General features: G+C 41.2%; 1 protein-coding gene across 1 annotated transcript; it reads left to right on the forward strand.

Moving 5' to 3' along the window:
* The first annotated feature begins 16738 nt into the window (after positions 1-16738).
* On the forward strand, positions 16739-17521 carry LOC117525314 (olfactory receptor 11G2-like). The gene is given in 4 exon segments (XM_034187141.1): positions 16739-17029; positions 17031-17215; positions 17217-17276; positions 17278-17521. Coding segments are annotated over 4 exon segments (780 nt in total).
* Positions 17522-25627: the final 8106 nt, after the last annotated feature.

A 25627-nucleotide genomic window follows, 5' to 3' on the forward strand; every position in this document is an offset into this window, starting at 1 on the left:
AAATGACACCCAGGTTACGCAGGCTGCCTTTAACAGAGCTGCTCAGATTACCAAGGTGATTCTTAATGACAGACATAGTACTATCTGGAGCTACAATCAATGTCTCAGTCTTATTAGAATTCAACTGCAGGCTGTTTTCAGTAAGCCATTCTGTAATTTTAGTGAGACAACTAATGAGAGAACAAATTTTCTGGGCTTCAGTTGTCTTAAAAGAACAGTACAGCTGCAAGTCATCGGCATACAAATGGTAGGACAGGATCAGCTTACCAAGAGGAAGGATATACAGCAGGAACAAAATCGGACCCAGGACTGAGCCCTGCGGCACACCCCACAAAAGATCAGCAGATTCAGGTATCACATTATTCACAGAAACACTAAAAGTTCTACCAACCACACACAAACCACTCTAATACAACAACAACGAGATCCAATCAGATCCGAGCCTGCAATGATGCACTGAAGCTTATGGGGCAGTGGTAGGGCAGATAGTGGACCAACTATGTATACTGCTGTCCGTTCGTCTTCAGACTGACCTTGACACTTCTTGAATGTGGGTGGATGTGTCACTCCGATGGCATTCGGCCTAAATCGGCCTATATGTGATGGGGGTCTAAGCAGAGAAGGTCTTGGGAAGGATTTGTTTGGGACACTACTTAGCCTCCTGAGACCCAGCCCATTCATTATGTCCTCTGTAGTGGACAAAAAAGAAGTTAAAAATTATAGGACACTTTTTTATAGGAGGCAAAGATGGATATGCCCCAATGCGATTTGAGGCTGACACTGAGCCAAATTCTTTTTGAGTCAAATTCCAACACTAACATGCATCATTTGTCATACAGAACCCAGGGGGTAACCAGAGGAAATTATCCCCTCCTAAACAGAATTTAATGGTCAGATGACATTTCTGCACACAGAATGCCACAAATGGACAAGGCAACACATTTCTTCCCTGTGAGGAGCACAGTTCTGGGTTTGGGGGATCCAACATAGTTATTTCACATGTGTAGTGTAAGCAGTCACGTCACAGCTGACCATCAGGCCATTCAGTGTGAGCTCATAAAACCTTAGCTTTGGTTTCACAATGCAGAGTCAAAGCAGGAATTTAAAAAAAATGCTAAACTTGTACAGTGTATGCCCAGCTTTAAAGCTTCATCACACTTAGTAGGAATGAACACAAGCCATGCTGAATCAGGCGGAATGTAAAAAAAATAATTTCTATCACATTTGGGAGGGAATAAGAATTGCAGAGGGCAGCCGTCCAAATACCCAGACTGCGTGCCAACCTGCCCCAACTAATTCGTAAATTTCTGGAAAGGTCTTCTGCCTGAAGTTAAAGAATTTCTGAAACGTTCAAACCATGCTGAATATGCACAGCTTTTGGATTTGTAAGGAAGTTTAAAAGCAAATTACATGTGCTATCAAGCAGGCTGCAACAGTGAGACCTGCAGAACTTTACACACATGGACACAGAACTTAAGCACCAGGACAAACGTTGTGGTGCCTAAGATTGCACTTTATGATGATCACATGTAGAGCATCTTGTCAGAATTTGACAGGCGCTTTACTGACTACATCCAAAGAGCCTGTTGTCAGTTTTCTCTGTGTCATGATTTACTCCTGCTCAGTCCTCGACAGTTATGTTTTTCTGTCAGTCTGTCCTTATTGAGTTCTTTTGTCTGCTTTTTTGATCATCTGTTTATCTTGCTTTTGTCACAGCTGTTTGGTTTCTGTTCATCATACTTCAGCTACATCTTGAGTTCGATTCTGGTTTAGATTAATCTTTGATCCACTGTCCTTGATTTTTGTTCATCATTACTTTTGTCACAGCTTGTTTTCTGTTCATCACACTTCAGCCACATGTTGAGTTCCGTTCTTGTTTAGTTTAGCTTTGATCCACTGTTTTGGATTGTTTCATGTTTACTTATGTCACTAGTTTGATTTGTCAGGTTTAACACATTAGTCTTCAGTTGTATAATTTGTGTCAGTTCTGTTCCGGTTTCAGCCTTTGATTTTCTTGTTGCCTTCTTTTCTATTTTAGGGTCAAGTATTAATCTTTTCTTGTCAAGATTCCATGCGTCCGGGGGTTCCGGTTATGGTGTCGGTGTGAGCAGACGCACTCAAAATGATTTCTTGATGACAAGCTTAATTTGACAACATTTTTATCTCTTAAACCACAAGAAGTAGCATCGCACATCAACGGACACCAGAATGAGTAAATCTCACAGCAGTCACAGTAAAAACCAACCCCAACTAACTCAAGATGGCTAATGATGTAGCTGCTAATGTGGAGCCGCTAACATTGAACATGTTGGTTGAAGAGCTACAGAAACTTCATAAGAGTGTAACGAGTGAGCTCACCGCCTCCATGAATGTTGCTTTGGCTCCAATCCAAGCCTCACTTCAAGAGACCGTAACTTCTCACACCGCTACCATCACCGTCATGGAGACAGCGCTCACCGCTAACTCAGATGGAATCGCCGCTTTGGAGGAGGACGTGACCACGCTAAAAATCACAACTGGAGACCGCTATGCAGGTGAATGAGAAACTTCAGCAGTCCATGGAGGATCTGATTTTGTGCTCCAAAAGAACGAACCTACGTGTGATCGGTGTCCCTGAAGGAATGGAGGGGAGTGACGCCCGGCTCTTTATAACCACACTGTTAAAGAAGGTGGCCGGTGAAGCTTTGTAGGATCTGGACATTGAGCTCGAACGCGCTCATCGCAGTCTGGCTCCGAAGCCGCCTCAAGGATCCCGACCCTTCATCATCCGGTTTCATAAATATAGTCACAGAGAACGAGTGTTGCAGTGGGCGAAGAAAAACCGCAACATCTCATATATGGGACATTTCATCAGGACTTTTGAAGATTTCAGCCACACAAGTGCCAAGAAGAGGGCCAGTTTCAACAAAGTGAAGAGCCAGCTCTACAAGGATGGAATACGCTTCTGTGTTATTTATCCAGCCCGCCTGAAGATCACCATAAACAGACAGACGCGCGTATTTGACTCGGCTGAGGAGGCAGAGCGATTCTATTTGGGGCAACAGAAGTAAGCGAATAATGTGGAAGTTTAAAGTTCTAGGAATAACTGAATGGACAGAATTTACAGTTCTGGTGTCTCTGAGGAGCCCTTATTGGTACAAAGAGCGTGGTTGGCTCTATTTATAAATGTGTTACAGTGTTTAGAAATTAAGGGAAGCAAATTACGTAGCGAGTAATCGGAGTTCTGTAAATTTTTTCCTGCTTACTTATGTTTTTTCTCCTTTCCTTTTTTTTGGTTTGAGTTTTAGGTGAGTTTAGAACAAGTTTAAAGTATAAGCCGTTTTTCTTTTATGCCAATTCGGGCATCAACTGTAGTTCATATACAAGGGGGGTTTCTGTTTTTACTGTTTTTTTCTGTTGTCTTTTTATTGTCTTTTTTTTTTTGGTGTTTTTACATCTGATATACTCTGTTGCAATGTCCATGCGGTTACATCTCTGCTTTATATAATAAGTCTTTTGGATGAGTATTTATTCTATACTGTCAAAGTTATACCATCCAAATATCTGTTTCTAATGTAATGGATGGGCTTGGTTCCATTAGGTTTACAAGCTGGAATGTGAAAGGACTTGGTGGACCTATAAAAAGAGCAAGAGTTTTCTCACACCTTAAACAGCTGAAATCAGAAATAATGTGTGTGATCATACCAGACTATGAAAGCCTTGGATTGGACAAGTGTTTCAATAACAATAGCCGCTCAAGAGGCACAGCAATATTAATATTAATACACAAAAGATTGCAGTTCTCACCCGAACAAATTTTACCTGACCCAAATGGGCTTAATATCATTGCTGTTGGCAAGTTACTCCAAACCCCAGTCATTTTGACTGGTGTTTATCGCCCGAATTGGGACTGTCCTAGTTTTATTACAACTTTATTCTCACTAATTCCTTGTCTGAACACACATTACTTAATTTTCGGGGGAGATCTCAATTTAGTAATTGACCCTGCCCTTGATAAATCTAATCCGAAAAATGTGACTCCCTTGAAGATGGCAAAAACTCTGACTACACTTATGAACCAAATTGGTTGTGTGGATGTGTGGTGTCATAATCATCCAACAATAAAAGAGTTTTCATTTTATTCACATGTACATCAGACTCACTCTCAGATTGACTTATTTTTTAGATAAAAAGCTACTTACTGTGAAATCATGTGACTATTCTACAATAATCATTTCAGATCACGCCCCTCTTTTGTTAGATATGCAGCTCATTCCCAAAAGTGAGAATCGTCTAACGTGGTGTCTCAATACAGGGTTATTATGCTCTGATACATTTTGCAACTTTGCATCTGATAAGATTTCCTTATTTATTCAAACGAATAGATCTGATTCTACCTCTTCTTCCTTTTTGTGGGAAACCTTCAAAGCAGTCACACGCGGTGAGATTATCTCCTATTGTGCTAGATTAAACAAGCAGGGAAAACAAAGACAACAAGAACTACTGGAAGCAATCAGGCTAATTGATAACCAGCATTCTCCTAATTCTTCGCATCAAACAGAGAGATTAATGCTCCAAACTGAATTTGACATCATCACCACAAATAAAGCAGAGTCACTTTTAAGACGCACAAAATACACATATTATGAACACGGTGACAGGGCCAGTCGGCTGTTGGCACTGACACTGAAACGACAAGATTCATCTCGTTTTATTACACAAATTCATAAAGACCCAAGTACTATAACCAAAGATCCATTAGAGATAAATAAGGCTTTCAGCCAATATTACACTAATCTTTACAAGTCTGAGGCCCCATCTGATAAAACTCAAATGAATACTTTTTTGGATAACCTAAATTTCCCAAAGATTAAAAATATAACTAAGGAAAACCTTGATTCTCCTCTTTGTTTAAATGAAGTAATAACCAGTCTTAAACTAAAGCAAAGTGGCAAAGCACCGGGCCCAGACGGTTTTCCAGCTGATTTTTTAAAGAAATTCTCTGACCAACTTGCCCCCTTGATGTTGGACATGTTTAATGACTCACTGGAATGTGGAATACGCCCTCTAAGTTTAACCCAAGCCTCAATTTCACTTATTCCAAAACCTAACAAAAATCTGGAAGAATGCAGTAATTGGAGACCCATCAGTCTTCTTAAGGCTGATGTTAAATTATTAGCTAAGGTTTTAGCTAACCGTCTTGACCCCTGCCTACCAAGCATAATATCCAGTGATCAAACTGGCTTCACTGGGGGACGACATTTATTTTCAAATATTCGTTGGTTACTCAATATTATACTTTCAAAATCTCATGTACAGGAGGCTGAAACGGTGGTATCAATGGATGCAGAAAAGGCTTTTGACAGGGTGGAGTGGGGATATTTATTCACAGTTCTCAACAGATTTGGTTTTGGTCCGAAATATATTTCATGGATACAACTTTTATACAATGCTCCTACTGCTCCTAATGTACTATTTGGCAGCTAATATTCAGAAAATTAGCATGTGGTACATCTCCCCTAAAACAGACTGGTGCCAAATGGAGGCGCATTCATGCAGCTCTGTCTCTAACATCTTTGGTCTGTGCCCCTCTAAACTCATATCCTAATAATTATACCTCAAACACAGTAGTTTTATCTACAATAAAGATTTGGAGACAGTTTCAACGCCAATTTAAAATTACTTCTGCTTCCACACTAATGCCCCATCTGTGATAACCCTTTATTTACGCCTTCAACTCTTGACCCAGTTTTTTCTTTATGGAAGGATAAGGGCTTAGTTTTCTTTAAACAACTCTTTCAGGATAAAGTCTTTATGTCCTTTGATACTCTTAAAACTAAATTCAATCTTCCACAGTCTCATTTATTTAGATATTTCCAGGTCCGCAATTTCACTCAACATAATTTTCCCCATGACTCCCTTATAGATTCGATTCTATCTCATCGTGCAGCCCGTGGAATCATCTCAACGGTGGTCAAAATGATTGCATCTCCATCTCTTTTAACAGTTAGATATGCTTGGGAATCAGAACTCAACGTCACTTTCTCAGATGACTGGTGGCAGATGGCCTTGGAAAGAGTCAACACAACCTCTCCTTGTGCTAGCCTGACATTGATACAATTTAAAATTTTGCACAGAACGCATTTATCAAAAGTTAGACTCAACAAACTATTTAACACCAGAGACATATGTGACAGATGCTCCCTCTCATCTGATAATCATGCGCACGTTTTTCTCCTGTATAAAATTGGGACAATTCTGGACCTTTTTTATGATACGTTGTCTAGAGCTCTTAATAGGCCCCTGGTTCCCAGCCCCTTAATTTCTATTTTTGGTGTGCCTGATAACTTTGCCTGTTTCTCTACCAGGGAGAAGAATGTTATTGCTTTTTCTTTTCTTGTTGCTCGCAGACGAATCCTTCTCCACTGGAAGGATAATAAACCCCCACCTTATAAATCGTGGTTGAAGGACTTAATGTCCTTTATCCACTTAGAGAAAGTGAAATTTAGTATGAGAGGCTGTACAGACAATTTCAATAAGACTTGGGGCTCTTTTCTTACTTTGGTTAATGCCATGTCATCGTTGGAAGACTAATATACTTTTGACAGTTCATAGAGCAGGATGGTAAGAAATTATAAAGACTAAATTGGAATACACTGTAACTTCTTCTGATATTATGTGTATATATATGCACGTATGGATGTATGTGTGTGTACGAGGGCTGTCTGTAAAGTATAGGTCCTTTTTATTTTTTTTCAAAAACTATATGGATTTCATTCATATGTTTTTACGTCAGACATGCTTGCACCCTCATGCGCATGCGTGAGTTTTTCCATGCCTGTCGGTGACGTCATTCGCCTGTGAGCACTTCTTGTGGGAGGAGTCGTCCAGCCCCTCGTCGGAATTCCTTTTGTCTGAGAAGTTGCTGAGAGACTGGCACTTTGTTTGATCAAAATTGTTCTAAACCTGTGAGACACATCGAAGTGGACATGGTTCGAAAAATTAAGCTGGTTTTCAGTGAAAATTTTAACAGCTGATGAGAGATTTTGAGGCGATTCTGTCGCTTTAAGGACTTTTCACGGTGCGAGACGTCGCTCAGCGCTCTCAGGCAGCGTCATCAGCCTGTTTCAAGCTTAAAACCTCCACATTTCAGGCTCTATTAATCCAGGACGTCGTGAGAGAACAGAGAAGTTTCAGAAGAATTCGGTTTCAGCATTTTATCCGGATATTCCACTGTTAAATGATATTTTTTAATGAAAGACGTGCGGACGGGTCCGCGCGTCGGGACGCAGCCGACGCGGCGGCACAGGAAAAACACCTCCGTGTTGATAACCATTTGTTAAAATCCAGTTGGCTTTTGATGGCTTTCAGTGGAGTGAGTATATGAGAAATTGTTTATCAGCTGGAGATGTTCCAACTTGTCCTCAAGGCTTCCAACAGAGGTGTTTTTCCTGTGGCGGAGCGTCGCGGCGGCTGCGAGCCGACGCTGCAATGCGTCCGCACGTCTTTCATTAAAAAAATCTCCTTTAACAGTGGAATATCCGGATAAAATGCTGAAACCGACTTCTTCTGAAACTTCTCTGTTCTCTCACGACGTCCTGGATCAACAGAGCCTGAAATGTGGAGGTTTTAAGCTTGAAACAGGCTGATGACGCCGCCTGAGAGCGCTGCGCGACGTCTCGCACCGTGAAAAGTCCTTAAAGCGACAGAATCACCTCAAAATCTCTCATCAGCTGTTAAAATTTTCACTGAAGACCAGCTTAATTTTTCGAACCATGTCCACTTCGATGTGTCTCACAGGTTTAGAAAAAATTTTGATCAAACAAAGCGCCAGTCTCTCAGCAACTTCTCAGACAAAGGAATTCCGACGAGGGGCTTGACGACTCCTCCCACAAGGAGTGCTCACAGGCGAATGACGTCACCGACAGGCGTGGAAAAACTCACGCATGCGCACGAGGGTTCAAGCATGTCTGACGTAAAAACATATGAATGAAATCCATATAGTTTTTGAGAAAAATAAAAAGGACCTATACTTTACGGACAGACCTCATATATATATATATATATATATATATATATATATATATATATATATATATATATATATATATATATATATATATATATATTTGCCTGACCATGCCTGTAATGTTTTTTTTAAGTGAGGTGAGATCATGTGAAATATTAATGCCTAAATAGAGGAAGCTAAAAGGGGCTAATTGAAAGGGCAATATATAATCCATCCCACCTCACAGGTGTGCCATGTCAAGATGCTGATTAGACACCATGATTAGTGCACAGGTGTGCCTTAGACTGCCCACAATAAAAGGCCACTCTGAAAGGTGCAGTTTTATCACACAGCACAATGCCACAGATGTCGCAAGATTTGAGGGAGCGTGCAATTGGCATGCTGACAGCAGGAATGTCAACCAGAGCTGTTGCTCGTGTATTGAATGTTCATTTCTCTACCATAAGCCGTCTCCAAAGGCGTTTCAGAGAATTTGGCAGTACATTCAACCAGCCTCACAACCGCAGACCACGTGTAACCACACCAGCCCAGGACCTCCACATCCAGCATGTTCACCTCCAAGATCGTCTGAGACCAGTCACTCGGACAGCTGCTGAAACAATTGGTTTGCATAACCAAAGAATTTCTGCACAAACTGTCAGAAACCATCTCAGGGAAGCTCATCTGCATGCTCGTCGTCCTCATCGGGGTCTCAACCTGACTCCAGTTCGTCGTCGTAACCGACTTGAGTGGGCAAATGCTCACATTCGCTGGCGTTTGGCACGTTGGAGAGGTGTTCTCTTCACGGATGAATCCAGGTTCACACTGTTCAGGGCAGATGGCAGACAGCGTGTGTGGCGTCGTGTGGGTGAGCGGTTTTCTGATGTCAATGTTGTGGATCGAGTGGCCCATGGTGGCGGTGGGGTTATGGTATGGGCAGGCGTCTGTTATGGACGAAGAACACAGGTGCATTTTATTGATGGCATTTTGAATGCACAGAGATACCGTGACAAGATCCTGAGGCCCATTGTTGTGCCATCCAAGAACATCACCTCATGTTGCAGCAGGATAATGCACGGCCCCATGTTGCAAGGATCTGTACACAATTCTTGTAAGCTGAAAATGTCCCAGTTCTTGCATGGCTGGCATACTCACCAGACATGTCACCCATTGAGCATGTTTGGGATGCTCTGGACCGGCGTATACGACAGCGTGTACCAGTTCCTGCCAATATCCAGCAACTTTGCACAGCCATTGAAGAGGAGTGGACCAACATTCCACAGGCCACAACTGACAACCTGATCAACTCTATGCGAAGATGTGTTGCACTGCATGAGGCAAATGGTGGTCACACCAGATACTGACTGGTATCCCCCCAATAAAACAAAACTGCACCTTTCAGAGTAGCCTTTTATTGTGGACAGCCTAAGTCACACCTGTGCACTAATCATGGTGTCTAATCAGCATCTTGACATGGCACACCTGTGAGGTGGGATGGATTATCTCAGCAAAGGAGAAGTGCTCACTATCACAGATTTAGACTGGTTTGTGAACAATATTTGAGGGAAATGGTGATATTGTGTATGTGGAAAAAGTTTTAGATCTTTGAGTTCATCTCATACAAAATGGGAGCAAAACCAAAAGTGTTGCGTTTATATTTTTGTTGAGTGTGTATATATATATATATATATATATATATATATATATATATATATATATATATATATACACATACATACATACATACATACATACATACATATTAGCCTTTTTTGTGTCTAATGTTCTGTTTTCATGGCGTATCATTTATAACTGTCTGATATATGCCATATATATGTGTGGGTTCAACGTTCGTGATGTTCTGTTCTAAAAAAAAACAAAAAAAAAAACTGAATTGTACCTGAAGAATGCATAAATTGTTGAAATTTCAATAAAAACAAATAAAAAAAAGATTCCATGGGTCCTTTGTTCATTAGTTTTTCTCGGCCTTGTTATTTTAATATTGCTAGTTTATGGTTATTAATCATGTCCATGTTGTCACTGCCATCCCTTGTCTACACTCCTCATCTCTGTTCTCATGTATTCATGCCTAGTTTCATTTGTATCATTGTGATCACTGCACTCTCTTGTGCTGCACCTGCACTTCCTCATTTCTGTTGGCCACACCCCGTTTTGTCTGTCATCTTGTCACTGCGCTCTTTTGTCCTTCACCTGCACGTCCTCATCTCTGTTGGCCATACCCCATTTTGTCTGTCATCTCCTCACCCCCTTGTCACTGCACTTTCTTGCCTCAGTGTCTCATTTTTGTTTGTCCATGCCCTCCTCCTGCCAACTCAGCACATCTGTTTCACATCACTGCTAATTATCCTCTGTGTATTTATACCCTTTGAGTTGTGTGTTCTGTGCTTGTTCATTGATGTTCTGTCTTTGTTCCAGCTCACGTACCTTAGTTCGTAGCTATAGTTCTTTGTTGCCGACCGTGCCTGTTTTTCTTGACCTCGCCTTTGTCTCAGCCCTTGTAACTCTGTTTGCCGTGCTTAGACCTCAGCCTGTATTTTTGATGATGTCCTTGCTTTACACCTGCCTGTATCTATGCCTCGCAGACTGCCTTTTCGTGTACCAGACTCACTGCCTGAATTTTCGATAAAGCATTTTATATCCTACCACCTGCTTGTGATTCTGCATTGTGCCTCCTTCCTCCTGCTGTGCCCAGCTCCCCTGAGAATCATGACACTCTGTTTTCCATTTGGGGAAAATATAGATGTGGACTGTATATCGTCCAAAGTGGCATCACTCTTCAACCTGGATCCTCACACTGAAAAATGACATTGAGCTCAAATCCAGAGCAACACCTGACATGAATGTTCAAATCTGGACTCTAATGCCTGCTTGCGGCTGGCTCTCAGCTCCTACTGTCCAGACTATGAAAGACTAGCTTCCTCCTCTCGGTGCCAGAAGTCCCACTAAGGTTGGTAAATCTCGATACACTGCCAACTTTAAAAGTAGATTTCGGTTCAAAAAAGTTTGGGCACCCCTGGTTTAGATGATGTATCAGTCATTATAGGTTTGTTACAGCTGTGACACCGCGTTCACAACAGCTGCGCAGATGTGCTTGTCTGTTATGCTGTTACGCTGACTTGCAACGCAGCCATCTGGACGGAGTGTTACAGCCATGATAACACAATATTACAGATACATCTATCACATGAGGTAGACTGACAATGGATCTGTAATATGATCATTATAGACGTAACACCGCGTTCAACTGCACACTCTGCTCTGCCGCTCAAAGACGCATCGACTTGCAGTGACACTGTTTTCGGTTTGATTGCGCAATGTTCATGTCTAGTTCACAAACTGAATGTGTGCCACAGACTTTGCACATTACAATATTTGCTTTGTGCACCACAAACGAGATAGAGTGGTGGTGCTGTCCGGCAGCTCCGTCCAGCATTCCCCACATGCTGACAGGAGTTGACCATGACGAATGTCTCTTGAGCTTGATCAGGCTGTTGCAAATGCAGTTTTAATGCCGTGAGACTATTTAGAATGCAGTTAGAGTCCACTTCGACTGCCTTTTTATAGTTTTCTACTTTGACAGCATCATGAATGATTTGAACATGAGCAAAACATTTGAGGCGGCCACACGACCTTGCCCGACTGTTTAGACTACTCTGACAATGCTGCCTGATGTTTCAGAACGCACATCAACACTTCTGGAATGTGGGACGAACTTTCATTCGGACACCATTCGGGCTCTAATCTGACAGGGGTATCAGGAACACCAGCAGCTACACATGTTTATCCATGTATAAGTGGAGTAGTGTCAGGAAGGGCATCTGGAATAAAACATGTGCCAAATCAAAATGTAGATCCTTAGCAGATCTACTGTGGCAACCCTGAACACACAGCGCCAGCCAAAATAAAATTAAAACTAAAAGCCACAAACTATAAAAATAAATAAATAAATAAAAACAAAAAGTTTCAATCAGAAAATTGGACCGGGAGTGACATGTTTAGCCGCATGTTCTCCTTCAATTGCTGGCTGTCTGAGTGGTGTCCAAAAAATGAGGTGGGCTTCATAGATAATTGACAAAGCTTCTGGGGAAAACCTGGTCTTGTTAGGAGAGACAGCATCCATCCCACTTTGGATGGAGCAGCTCTCATTTCTAGAAATCTGGCCAATTTTATTAAACCCTCCAAACCGTGACTACCCAGGGTTGGGACCAGGAAGCAGAGTTGTAGTCTTACACACCTCTCTGCAGCTTCTCTCCCCCTGCCATCCCCCTGATCCCCCATCCCCGTAGAGACGGTGCCTGCTCCCAGACCACCAACAACCAGTAAAAATCTATTTAAGCATAAAAATTCAAAAAGAAAAAATAATAGCACCTTCAACTGCACCACAGACTAAAACAGTTAAATGTGGTCTATTAAACATTAGGTCTCTCTCTTCTAAGTCCCTGTTAGTAAATGATATAATAATTGATCAACATATTGATTTAGTCTGCCTTACAGAAACCTGGTTACAGCAGGATGAATATGTTAGTTTAAATGAGTCAACACCCCTGAGTCACACTAACTGTCAGAATGCTCGTAGCACGGGCCGAGGGGGAGGATTAGCAGCAATCTTCCACTCCAGCTTATTAATTAATCAAAAACCCAGACAGACCTTTAATTAGTTTGAAAGCTTGACTCTTAGTCTTGTCCATCCAAATTGGAAGTCTCAAAAACCAGTTTTACTTGTTATCTATCTGGTCTATTTACCTGGTCGTTACTGTGAGTTTCTCTGTGAATTTTCATACCTTTTGTCTGACTTAGTGCTTAGCTCAGATAAGATAATTATAGTGGGCGATTTTAACATCCACATAGATGCTGAGAATGACTGCCTCAACACTGCATTTAATCTATTATTAGACTCACTCAATTGGTTTTGCTCAAAATGTAAATGAGTCCACACACCACTTTAATCATACTTTAGATCTTGTTCTGACTTATGGTATGGAAATTGAAGACTTAACAGTTTTCCCTGAAAACCCCCTTCTGTAAGATCATTTCTTAACATTTACTTTAATGGACTACCCAACAGTGGGGAATAAGTTTCATTACAGTAGAAGTCTTTCAGAAAGCGCTGTAACTAGGTTTAAGGATATGACTCCTTCTTTGTTATGTTCTCCAATGCCATATACCAACACAGTGCAGAGTAGCTACCTAAACTCTGAGTGAGATAGATTATCTCGTCAACAGTTTTACATCCTCACTGAGCACAACTTTGGATGCTGTAGCTCCTCTGAAAAAGAGAGCCTTAAATCAGAAGTGCCTTACTCCGTGGTATAACTCACAAACTCGCAGCTTAAAGCAGATAACCCGTAAGTTGGAGAGGAAATGGCGTCTCACTAATTTAGAAGATCTTCACTTAGCCTGGAAAAAGAGTCTGTTGCTCTATAAAAAAAAAGCCCTCCGTAAAGCTAGAACATCTTACTACTCATCACTAATTGAAGAAAATAAGAACAACCCCAGGTTTCTTTTCAGCACTGTAGCCAGGCTGACAAAGAGTCAGAGCTCTATTGAGCAGAGTATTCCTTTAACTTTAACTAGTAATGACTTCATGACTTTCTTTGCTAATAAAATTTTAACTATTAGAGAAAAAATTACTCATAACCATCCCAAAGACATATCGTTATCTTTGGCTGCTTTCAGTAATGCTGGTATTTGGTTAGACTCTTTCTCTCCGATTGTTCTGTCAGTTATTTTCATTAGTCACTTCCTCCAAACCATCAACATGTCTATTAGACCCCATTCCTACCAGGCTGCTCAAGAAAGCCCTACCATTAATTAATGCTTCGATCTTAAATATGATCAATCTATCTTTATTAGTTGGCTATGTACCACAGGCTTTTAAGGTGGCAGTAATTAAACCATTACTTAAAAAGCCATCACCTGACCCAGCTATCTTAGCTAATTATAGGCCAGTCTCCAACCTTCCTTTTCTCTCAAAAATTCTTGAAAGGGTAGTTGTAAAACAGCTAACTGATCATCTGCAGAGGAATGGTCTATTTGAAGAGTTTCAGTCAGGTTTTAAAATTCATCATAACACAGAAACAGCATTACTGAAGGTTACAAATGATCTTCTTATGGCCTCAGACAGTGGACTCATCTCTGTGCTTGTCCTGTTAGACCTCAGTGCTGCTTTTGATACTGTTGACCATAAAATTTTATTACAGAGATTAGAGCATGCCATAGGTATTAAAGGCACTGCGCTGCGTTGGTTTGAATCATATCTATCTAACAGATTACAATTTGTTCATGTAAATGGGGAGTCTTCTTCACAGAATAAGGTTAATTATGGAGATCCACAAGGTTCTGTGCTAGGACCAATATAATTCACTTTATACATGCTTCCCTTAGGCAGTATTATTAGAAAGCATTGCTTAAATTTTCATTGTTACGCAGATGATACCCAGCTTTATCTATCCATGAAGCCAGAGGACACACACCAATTAGTTAAACTGCAGGAATGTCTTACAGACAAAGACATGGACGACCTCTAATTTCCTGCTTTTAAATTCAGATAAAACTGAAGTTATTGTACTTGGCCCCACAAATCTTAGAAACATGGTGTCTAACCAGATCCTTACTCTGGGTGGCATTACCCTGACCTCTAGTAATACTGTGAGAAATCGGAGTAATTTTTGATCAGGATATGTCATTCAATGCGCATATTAAGCAAATATGTAGGACTGCTTTTTTACATTTGCGCAATATCTCTAAAATTAGAAAGGTCTTGTCTCATGATGCTGAAAAACTCATTCATGCATTTATTTCCTCTAGGCTGGACTATTGTAATTCATTATCAGGTTGTCCTAAAAGTTCCCTGAAAAGGCTTCAGTTCATTCAAAATGCTGCAGCTAGAGTACTGACAGGGATTAGAAGGAGAGAGCATATTTCACCTATATTGGCCTCTCTTCATTGGCTCCCTGTTAATTCTAGAATAGAATTTAAAATTCTTACTTGTAGTTCCTAGGGTTTTTAAGAGTAGAATGGTAGGCAGAGCCTTCAGCTTTCAGGCTCCTCTCCTCTGGAACCAGCTCCCAATTCGGATCAGGGAGACAGACACCCTCTCTACTTTTAAGATTAGGCTTAAAACTTTCCTTTTTGCTAAAGCTTATAGTTAGGGCTGGATCAGGTGACCCTGAATGATCCCTTAGTTATGCTGCTATAGACTTAGACTGCTGGGGGGTTCCCATGATGCACTGAGTGTTTCTGTTTTTGCTCTGTATGCACCACTCTGCATTTAATCATTAGTGATTGATCTCTGCTGTCCTTCACAGCATGTCTTTTTCCTGGTTCTCTCCCTCAGCCCCAACCAGTCCCAGCAGAAGACTGCCCCTCCCTGAGCCTGGTTCTGCTGGAGGTTTCTTCCTGTTAAAGAGGAGTTTTTCCTTCCCACTGTCGCCAAGTGCTTGCTCACAGGGGGTCATTTTGACCGTTGGGGTTTTTCTGTAATTATTGTATGGCTTTTGCCTTACAATATAAAGCGCCTTGGGGCAACTGTTGTTGTGATTTGGCGCTATATATTAAAATTGATTTGAAAATTTTGTTTTCCTGTTTTAATTTTGTGGGGGGGGTTGTTTTGTTTTTACATATAGTATATTGAGGGTGGAGCGAGTAAATGGAAGATGTAAAAGAAAGCAATGACATTGCCATTTCATGGTTCACAGTGACCCGTACGTAACACTGTCATTACTTCAGGCCACATTTGTTTACAAGTTTACATGTTTGTTGCTCTTGGTGAAGACTTTAATTGGATCCACAGAGGATGATTCTGGTTCATAAAAGCTTTACATGCACAGATTGTTGTGTGGGCTGCTGAAGAGGAGGTACTGCTGGCCCACCACCACCAGAGGGCGCCCTGCCTGGAGTGCGGGCTCCAGGCACCAGAGGGCGCTGCCACCTTATGGGAGCAGCCTGGGTGACAGCTGTCACCCATCACTGGACACAGCTGTTCCACTCAGCACGGAGGTATATCAGTAGGACGGCGTCTCCACCTCAGTGCCGAGATATCGCCTTGAGTTTAAGGTAATCCTTCTCTGCAAACGTATACTAAAGACTCTGATAAACCTTGCTAAACCTTTTCAGGACAGCTGATTACAGAAAGCAACTTGCTCGGATAAGTACTCACCTTTCCTGCTTCTGTGTAACAAGAGGTGGAGGCGGCTTCGCCCCTCTCCATCTACTGGGTGCGGTCGCATCCCTACCTGTGTGTTTGTGCTCTTTCCCGCCAGCAGTACCGGATCCGACGAGCGAAGGCAGTGGCCACCTGGGAATTCAGGACTTGGCGGTTCCAGTACTTCTGGGTTTCGGTGGCAGAGGAGATCTGGGTGGTTCCGGTTCGACTAGGACGGACGTCTCCTACCTTCGAGCCTGCCCACACGACACCAGCAGATTTCGGCTTACACCTCCAAATTATTAATTGTTGTATTAGTTGTGCTCTTTTCATAACAGTAAAACTTGTTCTTTACTTTTCTCCATTGTCCGTTCATTGCGCCCCCTGTTGTGGGTCCGTGTACCTACACTTTCACAACACAGATTATATTTAGAATTCTGCAGATGAAATGTGTGAAATTTCATGTCAGGTAACTATGAATGAATTGGACATAATCCAGTCCTGATGACACCACAAGATATTTTAAAAAGAGTTCACATTTCCTGCTCATATTGTCATTACATTAACCTGTTCAATGTCAAATAATAATGGATGGGGAATTAAATGTAACATATATAACTCTAGGCAGCCATGTGGAATTGTACAAATACAAATATCTTCATTTCATCATGTTTACAGTGTATTTTGTAATAATCTGCTGTAATTCTATGATTGTGTGTCTGATCTGCATTCACAAAAACCTCCATGAGCCAATGTACATTTTCATTGCAGCTCTGTTATTCAATTCAGTTCTTTTTAGTTCTGTTCTCTACCCAAAGCTTTTAATTGATTTTGTTTCTGAAAAACAGATCATTTCATATTCAGGCTGTTGGTCTCAGTTTTTTTCTGTTTTACTCTATAGGATGTTCAGAAATTTTCCTCTTAGCAGCCATGGCTTATGACAGGTATGTGTCTATATGTAAACCTCTGCAATATCACACCATCGTGACAAAAACAAACATCATTATCGCTCTGTTTGTAGCTTGGTTTGTGCCAGCATGTCATATGGCAGCAGAAGCTTTCATGGTTGTTGATCTTTGCAATTTTCCCCGTGTTATTCATACTTTTTACATATGCAAGGATTCTGTTACCAAAGTAGTGCAGACGTGAGGAAAAAAGCTGCAGAGACCTGTTTACCCCACCTGCTGGTTTTAATCAGCTTTTTATGTTTGACTATATATGATGTCATTGTTGTTCGAGTGGAATCAAATATTCCAAAAACTGTTCGTTTAATAATGACTTTACAAGTTATTGTGTATCATCCTCTCTTTAATCCACTGATATATGGACTCAAAATGAAAGAAATTTCAAAACAGTTTGAGTTGTTCTGAGAAGCAAAAAGAAATAATGTGCCAACAATTATTACAAATAATTTATGTGATCTGCAATAACATTTGATTTGGCTAAAAGAATACATCATGGTCATTTATATGAGTGAGAAGTGAAATTTCACAAAAAAAAAAAAGTTTATTCTGGAAAACCAAGATGAAGTAATCATTAGACCTGTTAAGATCATTTTTACTGGAGGATATATTGCCTCAGAATATTTCATGATGAAGGATAAGATTACAATATTATCAACATCAGCTTTAGGGCCATTTTACGCCAGTGTCATATAATGAAAATAGAGCATAAAATTCAAGTTCATCCTTTCAAAGACCAAAGAATGTTTAATTCTAAAACAATATTCACAGATGTTTTTTCCCCAAAAAGGTTGATATGGGCTAATGGACCTTCAGGGGCTGAACTAATTGGCTGTTTTCTCCAAATAGTGGAACTTCCTCAGACATCAATGGGCCGATGCAAAGAGGAATTTAAAAAAAAAAAAAAAAAAAAAATTAAGAATTGGCATGTTTTTACTTTGACGAACCACAACTTGAGCCAACTTAAGTTAAATATTAGGCAAATTTCCTTATTTTCTGTTACATGTCATGTCATTTAATGTTATGTTTAGATCATAATGTTTAAAAAAAAATGCTTAAAAACACATTCATATTGGGTGGATATAGTGTTTGTTCAAAACTCGCACAAAGTATCTGCGAGCAGCAGAGAGCTCCGTGAAGCACTTTAGCTCTGTGCGACAGGGTAAATGTGAAATCTTTTTTCATTAAATGTTTATGAATTGATAGCATCTCTTGTAATTATTAATTATTATTATTAATTATTATTATTATTATTTAATGTTGTTGTGATTGTGCAATATGTCAAGCCAGAAGGCCTTCAACATTTTGTCCAATTTGTTTAATTTCTGTGCAAATGACAGCATCTCTTCAAACTTGATTTACAGTCACTGTACACAGTGTCGGTATTCTGCAGCCACCTCATCTGTGAAAGTTTGGACTAATTCATATCAAATGTCAATGCTGTCATACGCTGGTGGCGTTGTCTGGCTGGCATGCAGTGGAGTGATCTCATATGGGCACAGTGATTCAATAATAATGTGGATTCAATTCAATTTAATTCACATTTCAACTTAATGTATAGCACCAAATCACAACAAAGCTGCCTCATACACGTACAGTAAGCTCAAACCTTACCAACCCCTGGAGCAAGTACACAGGTGACAGTGGTGAGGAAACTCCCTCTGATAATATTGAGGAAGAAACCTCAAGCAGACCAGACTCAGAGGGGTGACCCACTGCTTAGGCCATTACTAATGCGGCTCAGAAAGCTTTTGCTTTTAGGTGCATATTTTGGAAGAAAAAGGTTAATTAACCAATTACATTAATGATTCTGAGGTTTCTGAATGGAATAGCACCATCATGTTCTTTCAACTGGCAGGCTGCTGTTCTGTCTGATCTCCTCACACAGAGAGATCAGGCTAACCCTGCATGGGATACTGAAAGGACAGCTGACCCACTTACAGATATATTTGCATTTTGGGTCAAAATCCATAGAACACCGCCATCTAGATGGGAGTGTAAATAGCATCCAACTGTCACACGGTTGCCATTCGGTGTGCTGCCTGAATCACACTTAAACAGAATTTTCACTTTTGCAAATCCTTTTTTTTTTTTTATATATATATATATATATATACACAGATGAAAAAAATACATATTTACAAATACACCTTTATTTGTAAAAAAAAAAAAAAACATGCACGTTACAGTAATTTGTGTGTTGGTTTTTTACAAAATAATTAAACCAACCAACCAGTAATAAGGAGGCTCATTTTCCTTGCCTTTTGGCATCTGAGTTTTAATGCTCAAACTTTCAGAATTAGTGCATTACTTTAAAACTAAAATATATTTGTGATATTTTCCATTTGTAAAAATTACAGAGTTAACGTTAATATCAATAAACCATTAGTTTGGTTTTTAAATCAAACCATAAGTCAAACCTGCTTTGCCGTTTATGCCTTTTGCCACACGCCAAGCGTTCTGTATGCTGTGAATGTAAATTACTCTTTTTTTGTAGCAGCTAGGCAGCCAGGTCCCTTCTGCTGGGGTAGGGTTGAGCTGAGCTCCTCACATCTGCCTGACTGCTGCCAAACACATAACAGACAGGAACTAACGTGTGATTTTAGGGTTTACAAACGTTTTTTTGACTATTCGGCTGTACTTACTATGCCAGCAAAACAAAAAAAAAAAAGTTACGGGACTAAAAGTCAGCGAAACTAAACTAAATGTAGCAGAAGCTAATTGGTCCGCTGATGGCTTTTGAAGTTATCTGAAAAGATAGTCTGCTAACAAAAAGTTAGCTTCACAAATTAGGGGTTAGCAGATTAGCAGAACTGTGCCCACCACTGGGATGGACTAAGAAAGGTGATCTGTGGTACATTTTCTGGACCAAGCTTTCACCAATTGCAGAGAGTTGACAGCAGCTGACCAAGTCAGAATGCCATGGACGATGCAAACATTATCGCTTTGGTCTTACCTGCACGCCGCTCTGCAGCTGCAGGTGCCAGGATTAGGAGCTACTCATTTCAAGCTCATCTACTTAAGTGGCAAATACAAACAGCTATCAATGCTTTTACAGAACATTTCATCTGATATCACTGGCTCCATTAAACCAAAAGCATTGGCATTGTAAGATGACCTGCATCTGAATTGTCTTTGACTCATGTTATGTGGCAGATGATGTGATTATTCTAGAAGCTGAAACGATTAGTCGAGTAATTTGAATAATTCGATTACAAAAAATGTTTGAGGCAAATTCTGTGCCTCAGAGCTCTGTTTAACGTTGTAATACATATGCCAGGCCTGTGTGTGGCACTGTAACGCCCCCAGAAAAAAAAAATTCAGAAGAAGACTAGAGCATGCGCACAGGCCATGTAACAGCTAATCAATTTAGTGCCAAACGCTATGGCTTTCCAACACGACACAGAGTAAAATAAAGCCTTTAAGAGAAAGAGTGTCCATGCTGATCATCTGAAATAGACTGCGCATTTAAAGCAAAGCAGTGCGTTTGTCTACTTTTTAGAAAACACACCTTCCGCTCGACGTGGGGACTGACTATTCGCCTGGCGGCCGGCTGTCGTCTCTCTCTGCCCAGTGTGAGGGGCTCAGTGCTCACCTTACACTGGGCGAGTCACAGCTGCATCCTCAGTCACACAGTTCCTCAGTCCACTGTTTCTTCTGTGTTTTGCTCAGACTCGCACTGAGTATTTCCCTTTTTGGGCAATACATAACACTTCACAAATACTGTAACTTAAGGCCCTCTCACACCTTGACGATTTAGCCTGCGTATGCCGGTGTCCCGTTGAGATGAGGTGAACGTTGAGATGAGGTGCGTCGCGCTACTGCGCATGCGTGCGCATGCGCACATCGCTCTACCCCAGACTTGAAGACGTCACCCGTCGAGATGAGGTGCCTCGTGCAACTGCACATGTGGAGATGATGTAACTCGCTCGACGTGCAACTGCGCATGCGCATTTTGTTTTGTTTTTTTTGTTTGTTTTTTCTGTCAAAGTTTTTTTTAATTAATTGTATTCAGTGTATTTATAGCCTAGTAAGTAAACATTTTCTGTATTTTAAGTTAGGAGCATAAATGTATGTATATGTATATTTTGCCTGTCGAAATAAGCTAACTCCAGGTTAAAAATACTTATCGTTTTATAGTGAGGAGATTTTATACATTACTACGTTCGGATGAACAATTTATACATTTACTTGCCCATCAAAATAAGCGAACTTCGTCAAGTAATTTTTTCAGTGCACACATATGCAGTTACGCGAGGAACCTCAACTCGACGACGCACCTCAGCTCCACAGAACACCGGCCGTATTAAAAACTCTGGCACACGCTGCCATATGTCTACTAAATTAATGTACCTTGACGAATATCCAGCGTCTTCCGACAGCCCCTTTTACACCCAGTAGTTCTGGTCGGTACTGCACCATGTGGTGCACGTCAGAAAAGTAATAAAACATTATATTTTTATTTTCATTTTTTATCTTGGTGGACCATCTTTATTGTGTACAGAATGCTGATGAGTGGACTGGCTGTGGAAAACGCTGCCGTGAATGAATGGAGGGCTGTGTCTCTTAACTTTTAAAGCGCCGAGTGGCTGCTTCCTGATCAGGTCATCACAGACCTGAATAATGAAACGCTGTGATGAGTTAAACTTTTAAAGTGCCAGTCGACTGTGATCAGGTGTGATCTGAAGGAAGTGCTGTGTGATCTGTAGGTGTGATCTGTCGGTGTGGTCATCGCCGACAGCCACAGCACTCTAAATGTTTAAACAGCGCATTAATCAGCTGTAATCACCCTGTTTGATAGATCAGGTCATCAGATGATCACACCACAGTGACAACTTTAAAAGTTTAATCATCACAGCGCTTCTGTGTGATCAGCGCGCATGGGACGGGCATGAGAAATGCACCTGCAGCAGAAAAAACCACAGAGGGACTTGCTTTAAAGCGCTGCATTTCCAGCAATGAATTAAAGGATTTTCTGAGGTCATTTTCAAAAATCGGGAGCTTTATGTGGATTCATGTCTGTCTGTGATGGTGAATTGGACGGAAATGAACAGGTAAGACTGTATATTTTTCCGTCTATGAATGAAACAGTCGTTCTGCATACGGACCGCAGCTTTCAGCCAATCACTGGCCAGCATTAATGGACAGATGAGTAAATTACAAAAAACGTGTGCCAGCAATCACAGAACTTGCAAACAAATTATGTCCAGCATGTGTGGGATGTGTGAGTCACACGCTGGCACTCACTGAAAATTATCAGCATGCCCCAAATTTTTTGAGGAGCTCAGCTTATCAGGACGTACATCAATGAGCTTCAACTCGTGTCAACTTGCTCTTAACTTATAATAAACTTACCCATAACTTATTGGACTCATGCCAGCATTTTTTTAATATGGTCGGCATACGCTGGCTAAATTGTCATGGTGTGACAGGGCCTTTAAATAAAATAATAATAAAAAAACCTGACTGTGGGGCTTGCATGTTCACCTCCAACTGAAATGCATCTGCTGAATCGCAGAGAAAGAGGAATAAAAAACCCACCTCAAAAGTGGTTCAATTTTACAAGTTGGGGTAAAAAACTAAAAATAGAAAGCCACATCCCATCGCCATTTCAGCAAAATCTCAAGACTTTGGCACAGCAACATTGTGCCACTGCTTAGGGCCCCTTCACACATAGTGAAAATAAAGTACACTCAGGGTGACTCACGGGGAAACAGCTCATATGATTGAACCACAAACATCGTGCCGACGGGCAGGCATGCATGATGTCGGTGCGACGGTTCCTGCATGCGGGAACACACTTCCAGCAGCTGCACAACATGGTTACACATCGTGCAGCTGCTGTGAAGAAAAATAAATAACTAAAGAAATACATGCTGCGACATGCTAAATAAAAAATAAAAATTACATGCCACCCACGAACCCGCGCCTTCCAAAAGCTCTAATTGCCAGTCAAACTTTACCACTGAGTTACGATCACTGTCCTGTGAAAGCTGCGGGAGAGCCTGCCTGATATGAGGAAGGAGATGGGTGCATGTAAAATGAATAAACCCACACACCATACAGAAACACTGCATTTATCAAGTGGGCAATACAAATATGATCCATCTGTTCCTCTGTAGATGACTCATGGTCAGACGTACAGTCATGAAATGACATGAATGAGAAGCAGTTCACTCTTCTCATGTCCACATCAGTTCAGCCAGCCGCGCGTCTTGTGGACAGCATGACGCAACCACAGACACCGCGTCATGTGGAACAGAGCTCACGTGGGTGATGTGACAGTCATATCACCCACTGCGTGTTGTGATCTGACGGTCCATTTCAACCAGGGGGGTAGCCAGTCAATGTGCACGCCGTACGCATGCTCACTCGCTGCAGGCCATCCCCACAGCAATTTTTTTTTTTTATGTTCCACGTGATGACAGCAAGCAGACACACACGTGCCACAGTGGGAGTTGTTAGTCCATGTCTGTCCAAACACAGTATGTGTTATCCAGCTGGGATGTCCAGAACCACAGATCCCCACAGCTGCTTCTGTCGGCGGCCACACCCTCCTGTCAGTTCAGCGCATACTCCAAGCCACACTCATGGGGCACTTAGACAAATTTCACTGCCAGCACGACAATGATTGTCTGTTGACTGTTGTCGTGTTAATAGTGCGAATGGCCACACATTTCAAAGGTGCCATCTGAGCAGTGTTAGATGTTTGTGCCTGTCACCTGTAATTTGGCCGACACTTGCTGCAAGAGGGATCGATGGGCTCACACAGCGCACACTCTGTCTTTTAGCCGCTGGTGTGCGCAAATAGTTAGCAACAGGTGTACAAGGCGTTGGAAGCAGGTACGATTTTATATGTTTTGTACACGATTCCTGCTTCATGCGCAGTTTATGCACAAATCGACCAAATTCACACTATGTGTGAAGGGGCTCTTAAGGAGAGTCCTGGACTATTGACGTTATTTAAAATGTAAAAGTACTTTTTATCCGATTAATCGCCAGAATATTCAACAGAATACTCGATTACTAAAATAATCAATAGCTGCAGCCCTAGATTATTCCATATTTAACTGAATGATTGATTGTTTGAGAGTGCAGCCCTCTAAGGCAAGTTCTTTTTGGCTCACTTTTGCTTGTACATAATTTGTGATACATGTTTGCTATGATCGTTCCATATTTGATTGATTGACTGATTGATTGTGCAGCAGTCCTCTAAGGCAACTTCTAGCAGCTCACTTGTATAGAATTTGTGATAAATGTTTTGCTGTGATTATTCCATATTTTACTGATTGATTGGTTGCAGCCTTCTAAGTCAGGTTCTTGTGGCTCACGATAATAATGAGATGTTAAGCTAGGGGTTCATACAATGTACTCATTTACTCCATGGTGAGGATTTTTTTACTTGGTCCAACATAGACAATGGATAAAAGTCACCTCCAATTTAAGGTCTCATGCAAATGACCCAGGAAGTGCCTGAGCAGGATTCAAAACAACTCCATGAATGCCTGCTTTGTCCATGTCTCATTTATATATTTCAGCATTATTTGTTACAAATGGTACACAGAAGCTCTGAAGTAGTTTTAGAGTTGTACATTTGACTTTCTCATGGTTTAAAAACATAGGATTTAATTTAAAAATCATCAAAACTGGTCCCGTAGAAAAAATTCTATGGACATTAGCTGTTTTCTGTGGCCGAAATGGTGGTCCATCTTGGAAAATGGTCGCCATTTTTGAAAATTTAAATGGCGAACAGTTTCTAAAATATGTACCAAAATTAATTTAATCTAATTTTAGTGCTTCTAACTGAATTTGAACGATTCTTGCAGTTAACTGCTGTACTATATGGTGCTTTACTGAACAGTCATGGTGACGAAGGAGCTGAGCCAGAAAGGCTGACTTACAATTACCAGTCGATTTTTGCTCCTATCCTTACCTGTGGTCATGAGGTAGGAGTAGAGACCAAAATAAGGTCAAGGATGCAAAAGGAAGAAATGCGATTCTTCCGTTGGGTATCTGGGCTCACACTCAGGGACAGGGTGAGGCATCAAAAGGAGCCAGCTGAGGTGGTCAGGCATCTGGATAGGATGCCCCTGGCATCTGAAATGGTTCGGGTACTATCTCACAGATAGAGCTGAGTATGTGGCCTTGTGACCTCTTCGGCCTTGGTGAAGGAATTCGGCTCCCCCTTCTCATCTATCTACCCCCCAGCCTGCTGTTGCCTAGCAATGCCAGACTTACACACACGGACAGAAACTTAACTCATCTGCACACGACGCATGTCTCCCTCCCTCCATCCCTATTACCCCCTACCCCTTGTGTCCTCTCCACTCCCCTCACCCTGGCTTCCTCCCTGCACCCTCCAAGGCAGCGCGGTTTTTACTGCTGCAACCTTAAACTCCCCAAGCTTTGCGGTGAGGGCCCCTCCTGCTGCAGCCTTCACCCACTTTGCTCATTTGGATTGCTTCACGTTTAGTGCACATAAACAATGTCAAATGTATACATTGTATACATGTA

The sequence above is a fragment of the Thalassophryne amazonica genome, chromosome 14, assembly GCF_902500255.1.
Source record: "Thalassophryne amazonica chromosome 14, fThaAma1.1, whole genome shotgun sequence".
Lineage (NCBI taxonomy): Eukaryota > Metazoa > Chordata > Actinopteri > Batrachoidiformes > Batrachoididae > Thalassophryne > Thalassophryne amazonica.